This window comes from Mixophyes fleayi, chromosome 3, assembly GCF_038048845.1.
Source record: "Mixophyes fleayi isolate aMixFle1 chromosome 3, aMixFle1.hap1, whole genome shotgun sequence".
NCBI classification, from domain to species: domain Eukaryota; kingdom Metazoa; phylum Chordata; class Amphibia; order Anura; family Limnodynastidae; genus Mixophyes; species Mixophyes fleayi.
Genome location: NC_134404.1, coordinates 143,607,451 through 143,620,112, shown reverse-complemented (window position 1 = coordinate 143,620,112; position 12,662 = coordinate 143,607,451). Strand labels below are relative to the sequence as shown.

The 12,662-nt window shown below is 37.6% G+C and overlaps 1 protein-coding gene across 2 annotated transcripts in view; it reads right to left on the bottom strand.

Moving 5' to 3' along the window:
• MCPH1 (microcephalin 1) overlaps positions 1–12,662 on the bottom strand; it is a 274,703-nt gene that overhangs the window by 238,174 nt on the left and 23,867 nt on the right. For both annotated transcript variants that reach the window (XR_012689650.1, XM_075202484.1), the window contains exons 8-9: positions 9,346–10,638; positions 96–208 (exon numbers count right to left, since the gene is read on the bottom strand). Coding sequence is in view for 1 of the 2 variants with exons in the window: in XM_075202484.1 (XP_075058585.1) it covers positions 96–208; positions 9,346–10,638 (1,406 nt within the window). In the remaining variant the exon portion in view is untranslated. The remainder of the gene's footprint in view (positions 1–95; positions 209–9,345; positions 10,639–12,662) is intronic.

Here is a 12,662-nt window from a genome sequence, read left to right as displayed (position 1 = left end):
CAAATCAATACAGATTTGTGCTACACATTCAAGAATCCACTGCTGAGCAAAACACTAAAAAAGGACCAATCAAAGTAATTTACAGTTCAACTGACCTTTCTGCTTTTTTCTATTTTCTTTGATTCCTCTGTGCATTTATTTCTTTGTTCATTAAACATTTCAGACAGTCCATCTCTTGCATCAGAAGCGAAAGTTTTACTTTCGGCACCTAAAAATCAATTAAATGAAACATCCAATTAGTGCTCAAAAAAAACTTAAAACCTTAAAAGTGTTAAGAGCACATTGTATTGAACTGAATTGATAAAAAGGACAGCAGACCAAACAGTATAAAAAATCTGAATAGCTCATGTGTAAGGACACTGAAAATAAAATGTAGAAATGCCATCTCATCTTCCAAATTCCATGACCAGGAACAACAGGCTTTCAGAGAACAAATTGTAAAGATTTCTCAAATGAAAATATATGTACAGATATCATGTCATGCAAAAGTTTACGTCTCAGAAATGAAACATTTAATTGGGAAATCAAAAAAAATAAGAAAAACCTTACTAAAGATTTTACTACTGCATAGCTGAGCTGATCAATGCTCTGTAAAAGTATTTAGGAGGCAGGGGGGCACTTCAGATTACTCCTGTAGATTTTCCTGGTAAAACCTCAAAGCACCCCTGCTTCTATGCATTCATTCACCACCCCACCAGCATAGCAGGTACTAAAAAAATATATATTCCACCAAGGTGAAAGAGGCTTAGTTTTACGTACCTCTACACTCCACATGAAAATAAAGCTTTTTGGCAAAACAAAGTGAAAAACACAGAGAAAACGTTTTATTGATCTAGATTAAAACTAGCAATAGAAATATGACTTATCCGAGTTTGTGATTAAAAGCCTCAGGATGCAAAGCCCATGACATAGCTCTCCTACTGTGTAGTACATCTCTACATGCCTGCATTTGCAATGCTGCTTCTCTACTTTGGCTTTTAATATGGATCAATAGTCTTTGTATGCCCTTTACTTTTTTGTGCTAAAAAGTCATCTTCTATTGCCGAGTGCACTGCTACATGACTACAAAAAGGAAAGATATGGATTTAAATAAACCACACACCAGAGTTCTAGATGATATTCTAAAGTTCTTTGAACAACATTGTCTAGTAGTTGTAAGATCCAGCTATACGGACATAAAATCATGTGCCTGCACGCAAATACCCGTGATCATAATGAAGATAGATAATGTAGCTAATGGAACATTTAATACAAACGAAATACTAATAAAGCACTGTACAAACCTTGGTAGCCAGGGCACCTAAACATTGAGAATGATTTAAAAATATTTCAAATGGTTTATCTCCTTCCTTGTAGGCTACTGATCTTTACTTTATTATTGTTTATATAGCACAACAAAAATGTGCAGTGCATGCGGAAAGAGAACATATAACGAAGTCATACCAACAGGCAACATAATTGGACATATAGGAAGCACAATACCGTGCATTAGATGTAACAGACAGGGTATATAATAGGTGTCGAAAAGAACAAGTAGCAGGCGAGACAAGGACGCACAGGTAGGCTAGGTGGGAGCAGACAAGACACGAGGAAGGAAGCCCCTGCTTGTGAGAGCTTACTATCTAATGGGAAGGGCAAGTCTGAGAGAAAACGAGTTGATACAGAGTGAGTATATGGAGGCTGGGTAAGTGGAGGTGGGATTAGGAGGAAGTATAGTGGGCTTTGATTAATAGGTGGGGTTTTAAGGAGCGTGTGCAGCAGTGAAGGCTGGTGGAGAACCTGATCGAATGCAAGGGTTTGTTCAATAGGTGTGAAATGGTGCAGGAGTAGCCTTGAAGGTGGAAGTGTGATGATATTACCAGTGGGGAGCTGAGACACCAGTCACTGCAAAGCAGAAAGCATGGGGGTGTGTGAGAGGCTAAGTTTTGTAGATGTGAGCAATTAGTGCATAGGATTCTATAGGGAATGGGGAACCAGTGTAGTGGGAGACAGAATCAGAATGGCAAAAGAGCAAACAGAAATATTGCTGCAGCCTTGAGGATGGATTGAAGTTGAGAGAGGCAGGCCAGACAGGAGATGAAGGCAAAGAGGAGGTGAGGGGTGGAAAATTGTCGAAAATAGACCTAAAATAGGTTTGTTTACTAAGACTGAGGGCAGAGCTGCAAGATGACAGACTGAATTTGAAGTGTTGGAACAAGATTCCCTTCCTCATTCTAGGTGACCTCAAAAACTCCAATATCAGGATTTTCGAGATCTTCCCCCTTATTATGTATGGGGTGCTTTTTAATGGCCTGCACAATTCCTATTGATGTCCATAATAGTGAATCACTTAAACCTCTAAACAGATCATTGCAAAATACTTAATAGGATGAATGTAGGAAAGGTCGCAATATCAGCATTTGGTAAACAAATTACCCTGTCATTATACAGCACCAACATATTCTACAGCGGCAAGTGAACAACGTTTAACTACAGAAACCACAACAAAAACAAAAAAAAAGGCAAAAGGGTAGTGCTGCTAGAGCTTAGTTTAAAGGAGAGAAGGAGAATGAGACAAGTTGTATGTGTTCACAAAGATGAAATGTGTGTTAAATAATGCCATTTGGCCATCCATCCAGTTTCTATGCGAGCACAGAACAATTGCATTGAGGAACAGTTAAAATGGGTAGGAGTGTGCAGTGTTGCTGTTGTAGATAAAGAGTAATGCAGGTGATAAGGAATGGTGTTATCTGTTAATCTAAAGAATATAATACCAGGGATTTTCAAAACTCATCTGTTTACCAAAGGCTATCTGACTGCCTAACCACCTTATTTTCCTCTTTGAGTCACCCCCTGAACCTCTCCACCCCCTGTGGATTGTAAACTCCCACAAGCAGGGCTCTTCATCATTATGCTTCCTGTACCCTATTCCTCCCACTTCTACTTCCAGGCTTTACACTCCTCCTGTCACCTAGCTTTGCTTTTTTTTTTTTTCTTTCACCTGCTTCTGCTTCTTAGGTTTTGCTGACCATGTGATTCTTGTTATTCTCCTCTCTGTTATATTACTCGTGTTTCTTACACAAATCTTCGAGTTCTTGTTTCAGGTCACCCTTGTTTCTCCCCTGGCATATGTAACCTGACGTGAATTGTGTCTACCTGGTTTGTACCACCACTTTGCATGTTGCGTTTCCTGTTTTTAATGGCTGCAGTGCCATACAAAGGCTTAATTCAGGAGAAAACAAGGATTTCTCCTGACATAATCCACTTGACGTTGGTTCTTCACAGTCCCCATAGATTAATATGGGGACTGCAAAGTTCTACAAAGCAATGAGATAAGAATCGTCTATCATACTGAAAGTAGCTGCCAAATCCACATGAACCAAGAGTAAGGCCCTTTTTATACTTCGTGGCCAGAAAACCAGAAACTTTAGTAAGAGCTGTCTTCGTTGAATAAAGTGCACATAAACCAGATAGAAGGAGGCTCAACAGAGAGTTAGCAAACTAGAAAAGTAAACACAAAACATTAAAAGAGATTTTAAGTAAAATGAAGGCTAGAGGCAGTGATAGTTTGCGAGAAGATGGATCAAGACATAGATACTTGAGGTTGGAAGTAATCAATGCCTGCTTAAAAGTTGAAAACTTCCCAAAAAGAAAGGGATTAAGCATATCCATTCAAGGAGTAAATTAAAGTGAATCAGATGAGATAGATCAAAGAAGATGTAAGAAAATGGGATCAAGAGGGCAAGTAAGTGTGGGAGGAGTAAAAAGGGGCACAGACTTCAACCTCAGTCACAGGATAAAATATATAACGAGTGCATAAGGGAGTTTGCTCAGAATAGGAAATGTGGTTTTTTTGGAGGTTGTAATGGAATCTCCTTAACGGATAGCTTCATTTTTTTTTTTCTTAAAGCAAATTCCAAGTCTTAGCAGTGAGATCAGTGTTGGGTGTCTGTTCTGTTGAGCTAAAGAAAGAGAATAAGGCACTGAAGTGGTGTTCAGATGAATGTACAATTAGAAAATGAGAGACAAAGTAGGTCTGCCTTACTTTGCTATCTTAGGTGTAGGATAGGAGAATAAATCTATAATGAAGAAAATCTAAAGGAGAGTGTGATTTCTTCCTCCAGTGATATTAATTTGTGGTTAGTTATAGTTCGATGGCCAGGTTAGGACAAGAGAGGGCTTCAAAGTTTGAATGAGAAGTTCCATGTGTGAGGATCCACCACAATACCAGCTATGGACAGCAGGTAGTACACCATCAACACTGACAACTGCAACACTCTTGTACAACACTGCAGACAAAGCACTTCTGATAAATGTTAAGGCAATCAGGACTGAAATACCTCATCTGCATACAGCTGTTATAAGGTCCGTTAAATGGCCTGTGAAGCTTTGCACAAGACCCTTAATCCAGTGATGCTGTTCATTTCTCCTTTGCTTCAAAGAATTGTTTTGTTTGCCTATTCATAGACTTCAACTTTGTCCCTCATTCTATCAATCTATAAACTTCAGCTTCATTCCACACAATTCTACCTTCTCCATCCCATCAACTTCAGCTTTATCCCTCATAACCCGTCCTCTCAGGACAAGGCGGCTTGGCCAGATGTAGTGTGTCCGATAGCTATCCCAGACAATGTTCTTAACAGTGGACCTGTCTTTTGTTCCCAAAGTACATTTTAATTACTTCACTCTCCAAGTGGCCAAAGTTTCAAAGAAAGTTAGAGATTACTATTAAAACTTGCCCCAATTTGGTCCCGATGTAATTGAATGGCACCTCTATCTCCCGCACCTTTGATAATGATACCCCTTTGGTCAAATCCAGCCTTTACACCTGGTCTTGCTCGCCCTATGCACATAAAGTGGGCGGGGGGGAGGGGCGGAGTGTTGCTTCTAAGCCATATCACCGGGACCCTAACTTTCCCTCAGTTGTTAGACTTAGCAGACCGATGCAGGCTTCCGATTGGACAGTTCCACCAATACTTACAGATTAGACACTATCACCAAAAGGTCAAGGTTCAGTTATCATCTAGGCCCCCCACGACGTTTGAGAATCTGTGCCTTTCTGGACCATCTTCAAAAGGTCTCATCTCCACACTATACGATGCTTTACTTCCCACCTCTACAGAGGTCAAGGATCGATTCCAGGTGCAGTGGGAGACTGATCTGGGAACATCTATAGACCCAGAAGAATGGTTGGACATTTATGAATGGAAAGCGCGTTGTTCCATAAATGTCTGCACTAAAGAAAATGCGAATAAACTGTTTCATAGATGGTACTACGTACCTGCTAGGCTTCACATTATATATCCACAAACAAACCCTACATGTTGGAGAAATTGTGGCCAAGTTGGCACCTTTATGCATATTTGGTGGAACTGTCCCAGAATATGCTCGTACTGGACAGCGGTTTTCGCACTAGCAACAATGGTCCTCGACACTCCCATACCCTCCGACCCTAAGCATGTATTAAAACCCTTGCCTCTCCCGAACCTCCCTACATATGCGCATAAGCTCCTCCAGCACATAATCAGCTACTTCTACTTGTCCGATAGCTGCATCCTGGAAAAATCCTACACCCCCACTCTCTGTGGTCGGGTTTGGCATACCTATCAAATGGAGCACATCACTAGCGTGCCGAGGGGCTCTTCCGTGTCTTTCCACAAAGTATGGTCTCCATGGGCTTCATACCATAATCAACCCCTGCTTCAATTCTTGTAGAGACCGGCCCTTTATTGAAATTATCGGATATGACTACTACTTCTAGTTAAAGGCGTGAACTCCTTCTCCCCAGTCCCTCTAATATTCTTTTCCTCCCCTTTCTTGCCCTGCACCATTCCTTATTCTCCCCCCCCCTTTCCTTTTCTCTTTATTATTTCTTTTTGTCTTGTTCAAAATAAAAAAACAACATCTGCATGGTGCAAAATTAACATGTAGCCAAATCTATGTTGTAAAAGCACGGTGAGAAAGTGTTGTTCATAGTGTTTGTTTATCTATATGTACATATACTCGTTAATGTACCTTTTGAGAATTTTGTAACATTGTTAAAGATAAGATGTTATTAATAAAAAGTACTTTAACAAAAAAAACAAAAACTTGCCCCAGCCATTTATTAAATCTAACCCCTTTAATCCTAAATATCAAGCAAACATTCTCCATATCTCTACAGCTAAAAAAATGTTTTAACCAGGCTCTCATACCCCTCAACTGCTCTCACTCTAAAAAATGGTGGAACAACTTCTCCAAAACGGAGAGGGATGTAGCTAAATACCCAACAATGCGTAATTTGCACAGTAAGAAGAATGTCATTGCCCTCTTAGACAAACTGTATGATATTGATCTACTTAAGCATTGTCTAATTTAAAAATATATACAAAATGTCATGGTAATCCAAAGCTTGACTACAAAGTAAATTAGTACTCTCCTATAAAACAGCCTTAAAAATAATTTCATTCAACATATTCAAATACGTGACTGTGTCACATCCAAAATGCCCTTTTATATGTACCCTACCCTAGGCTGACCACCCCAAAGAACCTACAGCAAAGAGCTTCTGGAACCCCTGGACAACTACATTAACTCCTTTATCAACTCTCTAATTTAGAATACGCCCTGTTTGCATAATTCTGCCATATTAACAATACACACTTTTTATGCTTCCATTTTGACAATGGGCAATTTGACACGCACAACCCTTGAAAAAGATTTTGTAACACTAACTCCCTGACAGGAGCTCCACTTCATAATGTGTGAAAATCAGCCTTGAATAAATAACAAAACATGCGGGCTCCAACATTTCCTCCACCTTCTAAAATCTTTATTTTCCCAGTTAAAATGGTTCTCATATTCAAGATGAGACAAAACAATGTACGCCATCTTTCTCCAATTGTGTGTTTATGCTTCCTGTATATAGAATACACAGACAATATACAACAATCATATTACAGAACAAAAAAGCTGAAATAAAAAGGTGACCAGCTCAATACCAAACCGTCAACCCATCAATTTAATGACAAAAATTAAATTTTTTTAATAAAAATGCACTCCATATATAGTCACACATAAGTAAGATTTTGTTCCATAAAATATAGGGACAAAACTGATATTTTTTTTACAAACACATTCATTTTTATTAGATAAAAGCACACATAAGAACACAGATGTACAAAAATATTTATCATCAATATAAAATTTCACAGTTCCAAGAACCACTACACAACTTCAACACCATTACGTTCATTAGACAAACATACAGTCTAGTGATTGTCAGGTACAGAGATCAATTCCTAAATATGCTAAATAGTAACCTGTCGATTATGAATTTAGCCTTTACAAAAGCTTTTGAATAACAAATTTGTGCATGTTCAAATTAATCTGTATATAAGAAACTGACACTTGTAGTTACATTTGCAAGGAAAAGAGGATCAGATAGCTGAATCTTAATTATTAACGTTCAGCTAAATCACAAGGAGAACTTTTGGATTCAATATATCTATATGCACCATACAAAGCCATGCTTCTCCAGATAGGGTTAATGGGCTCATTCATAATACGAAGCGTGTTTTTTTGTTTTGTTTTTTACATACAACTATAGTAGGTTTACACAGCAATTTTTCTTTGGCAACACAACTAATCTTGATGGCAAATACTGTGCAATAGCTGCAGTTTGTACACATTCTTCAAGTCTAAGTTACACAAAGGAACAATATACGTGTAAAATTATTGAACAATGAACTGCACATGGAGGAGTTTTCATTGACAACTTGTCAGGTGCAGTCAATTGCAAAAATAGATACAATGAAAATGTTTGGTATAGGCTATAATATGATTTACCAACAAATTCCAGACTTCTGTACTGACAAAAGTCAAAGGTCAACCATTTAATTTAATTTATTGCATAATTAAATTCTGATTCACAAAACAGCATTTAGTACTGTAAGCTTGCAGTATATTTGCTTTCAGCAAACAGAGTTGACTACTGTATCTCCTTTGCTTGCTTGACATTTTCAGACCTTTGCAAACTTGGCCATGTTGCAATTGATCACAGACCATTCCCTCAATGACAACAGACACATCCCTTGCCGTTACGCAACAGTCCCAGTCTACTGTAATGCAAAAGAATTAACACATATGCATAAGTCTGACATGATGCTTTTTACAGGAGGGAAATATGGGACACAGACAAGAAGAATGGCACTCTGATGAGTGATAGGCTGTCAGATGGCTCATTACCATAGTTACAGATGCCGCTAGTGTTGTCAAAGTGTCATACTCTCATCCGTTAGTACTCAGCTTTGTATTTGTACACAAAAAGAAGGAAGGACGTTTATTTACCCGATGTGAATGGTAAATGTGCCCTTCTCATGTGGTGGAACCTACTCCCAAAGCACTAAAGTCACAATCTGTCACGTCATGAGCAAACCCTATCAAGCAATGATTATTTTGATAAGAGGAATGAAAGATGCAGCACTATAACAATGCTCATGACACTGCTGAATACAGTAACTGCTTGGTGGGCAGGTGTAAGCTCTAGTTGTGTATTTTAATATGATGAATAAAAATCGACCATAAGTCATTATACATACCTGCATACCTCTCTCTTTAGCAACATATATTTTGCTTATTTTTTTTCCTTCATGCATTTTACCAGAATTTTTAATTCTACTACAATAAATGTAAATGGGTTTAATAAAATAATCTATTGTTTTAAAGGCCCCATAACCACTCACATATTTTCTAGCATTTTGAGTTTGTTAGCTCCAATGGGGCAGGGACTGATGTGAATGAGTTCTCTGTACAGCGCTGCGGAATCAGTGGTGCGATATAAATAAATGGTGATGATGATGATGTTATGATCAGAAAATGCAACAAAAACATATATTCTTGCATTCACATTGGTTTGTCACATGTAAACAAATTGGGCAAGCCTACGGTTCCTCAAAATGCTAGTAATAAACATGTGACAAACATTGACGTTACAAAATTTAAGCAAAAATGCACAAAACATTGTCAGCAGATATGAGACGTGCTAAAATGTAGGAATTCCAAATATATAAAACAAAGGCCACTTTACAGCATTGATTACTGTAACTGTGATAGTCACAGACTTGTGAGACATGACACGATTTACAAATTAATAACTGTTGGAGTGACATTGGTTGATCACTTCTTTGTCACCCCATGTTTCTTTGATTACCTAGGATTAAGTAACCTTTAGTTCTTTCGCTGTTGGAAAACTACAATTTAAAAGTATGTACTGCTATCAGCATGTTGGGTGCTATAGTTCAACAACAGCTTGAGGTTCAGAGATTCTCTTAGCATAACATGGAGTGAAAAGTTAAAAAAAAAAAAAAAAAAACAAGGCTCACGTACTTGGGTGGAAGCTTTTCATCTGCTTTTCAGGATTAAGAACTGTGCCATTTGTAAGACTCAAACTCTCTTTATCACCAGGTTCATCCTGTGTTTTTTTACAAGTTGCGGGGCTTACAACCTTTTTTAACCCATTTGTCAGACACAAACTTGGTTCAAAACCGTTTGTACAAGCAGCGTCAGGGGTTATCTGTAATTTGTCATTACCACTCAAATTTATTTCTGTCTTCTGTAAATATGTTTTAGAACTTTTTTTGCTCCTACTTCCAACAGGTGATTTCATTCTATTTGACATTTCACAAGATCTAGAACTTAAATCATTTTCTTCAGAGACTGTGGGGAAGACATGAGCCTCTTGCAAGGCAGCTAAACTTTCATTTGGTGTTGATATAGAATGAGTAACTGCATGAATAGTTCTTCTCTTTGCTGTGGTTGCATCTTGCTGATGAGCATCCACAGATCTTCTCCTTTTGCAATAGTCCGCTTTGTTGGAAGTATTGTTGGAAGTAAAAGGAGGGGGGCTGGGCGACCTTCTTGGCTGCAAACTGAATGAATATTTACTCATTTTGCATGGATTCCTTTTTAAATCAGAAGTGAAAAAATCTTCAAAGTTAGAAAAGGTGTCCTCAGTACTGCATGAAGATAAATGCAACTTTTCTGGCTCCTTCAAAACTCCTTTACTTGAAAGTTCAGATTTTAAACGGGGACTACATTTTTTCTTAGATTGTTCTTTTTCTTTGCATATAGCAATAAGTCTATTTGCCATAGATGTATAATCCAGGTCGGAGGTTCCACCCTTTGCAGTAGTCGGCTCAGACAATGCATCACTCCCACTATCATTATCAGTTGTACTGTCAGTGGTTTGCATTCTATTACGCAATGTCCGGCGCTTACTTTGAATGGAGGAGGGTGTATCTCTAACATCTAGAGCAGCTTTTGCAATAACTGTATTTGTCAATGATGAATGATCTAAATCTGGGGTTTCACCAGTGTGTGACTCACTTAAAACATCACTCAAACAGTCATTTGTACGGTCAGTTGTTTTCAATTTATTAAGCGACTTCCACCCCTTGTTTTTAATGCGTGAGCTTGAATTACGTTTTTTCGCGGCTTCAAGACTTGTTATTACTTCCTTTGCTTTTTCAGGTGTAAAATGAATAGCGTTTAAAGTAAATGCATCCTCTGTGTCTTCCACTACATGGATTTTCTTGCTGCGTGAGGTAGCAGGAACTTGCTTTCCTTTATCCAGACTTCCAATGTCATCATAACTAGTGTCAAGATTGTTGGTGCAGTGTTCTGAAAGCAAGAGGCAAAAACAGATATGTCATGTGAAACTACTCATACAGAAGGGATTTAAAGAATTTGATCACAATTAGACGTAAGTCCACAAATCTTTAGATAAAAGGGGAGAGATCCACAGACAAGGGAGGATCCCGGGATTTACTGTACAGAAAGGTCTTTTAAACAAAAATGAGAAAAGAATATATCAGCTATAAACCATTAATAAAAATATAATATAAGTAATAGTTAACAGCAGCATAGAACTTCATAGATACATATGAAACTAATATGCTAATCATTGAGGAGCTATTCAATTGAATAGAAAAAAAAAACATTAGAACAAATTAAGAAACATTGCCATGGTTGTAGGTGTCACAGTTGCTAGTGCAATACATTTTATAGACTTTGTGCTCATAGTTAAACAGAAATGACTACAATTTTTTTGAAAGTGAAAGCCACATTTCAAAACTACCTCTGTGGCAAAGCCTAATGAGTGCATTGCTAGCTTTCTATATTCCCTACTGGTGATTCTAAAAAAATGATATATAAACAAGTGTAGAAACAAAATGGTGAGGTTTTATGGAAAAGGTGAAACAGCAATAGAAGAATCAGAGGATGCATTTATGACTGGGGTGGGAAGGTCAAAACAAACATTAAATATAGTACATTTCTGAAATGATTACATAATTTTGGAAATTTGCACAATATGCTTGGAGGACCGGATAGGAAGGTATCAGAGTAATTTTGAATCAGAGCCCCTACACTACCAGACCTATTTGATGGCAATCAATAAAAATGTAACGTCAAATGGGCATAAAGGGAAAATGGATAGAGAAGGGCAATATATTTATAATGTTGTACAAGGTAATAAGCTCAGTAACTACTAGCCTTATGATGTTGAAAAATAAAAGAGCATTTTGTATAAGATTCACATTATCCTAACTACACTAGGGGAGTCACCATTGTGGTTAGGGATAATTTAAGTGGCATAATATAACAAATTGATCTAAAAGATATATATATATATATATATATATATATATATATATATATATATATATATAAGCTTATTGTGGTATTGCACACTTAACTGCCAATTCTCTTGGCCGGAGACAAATGTGATGCTGAACCCTAAACTTGACAAACAATTGAAGATACAACATGCACTCTCCCCTACATTATTTGTACTGTAGACTTGACAAAAATTTGCCAGTATCTATTTATACCCAAAAGCGTTTATTCCTATCATTCTCCCATACATTGACCAGTCAAGAATTTTTTTTTTTGCATGGCAAATATAATTATGCCATCACTGCTGGCAGAAGAATCCTACCAAGAGGCATCTTGGATCCCTCCACTCTGCAGACCTTCTTTAACATTCCCAAAGACTGGTTCGATATACTATAGAAATGGATTTCAATTTCGATAAATTCTACAAACATAGTTACAAAGGAGGGAATACAATTTTTTTTTTTTTCACAAAATGATACAGAAAAACCACAAGGCGCAAGATGGGATACGTTTAAAGCATGCACCAGGGATCAATTTATTTTGGGTATACCATGTCATCGCAAGACAAGAGACCAAGAGAGACTAGACCTGGTTCTTAATAAGCTAGGACGGAGAATGATTATATACTCCACAACTAATCTACTTTGAGTGGATGTAGCAATGGACATTATTCCCTTTTTTTTTCATAGTGATGGGGCAGGGAGATTCCATACAGTCTTAGATAGTGGGTCCTCTATTCACAGCTGAAATAGACTTCCATAACTTTTATTTACACAAGCAATATTATACATTTAAAAGGTCACGCAGGACTCTGACAGATGTGGTATAGAAGAGGGTACCTTGTCTCACATGCTGTGAGCATGTAGGTATATTTTAAGTTTCTGGAGAATTGTTTATATTCTCCAGCAGAACGTGATATCTACAACAGTGTTGTCATACCCAGGGTGTCAATGTTGGAGATATTGGGAGGTCTTAAACTTTCTGTATCTAATAGGACTCTGTTAATTGAAGTACTCTTTTAAGGCAGG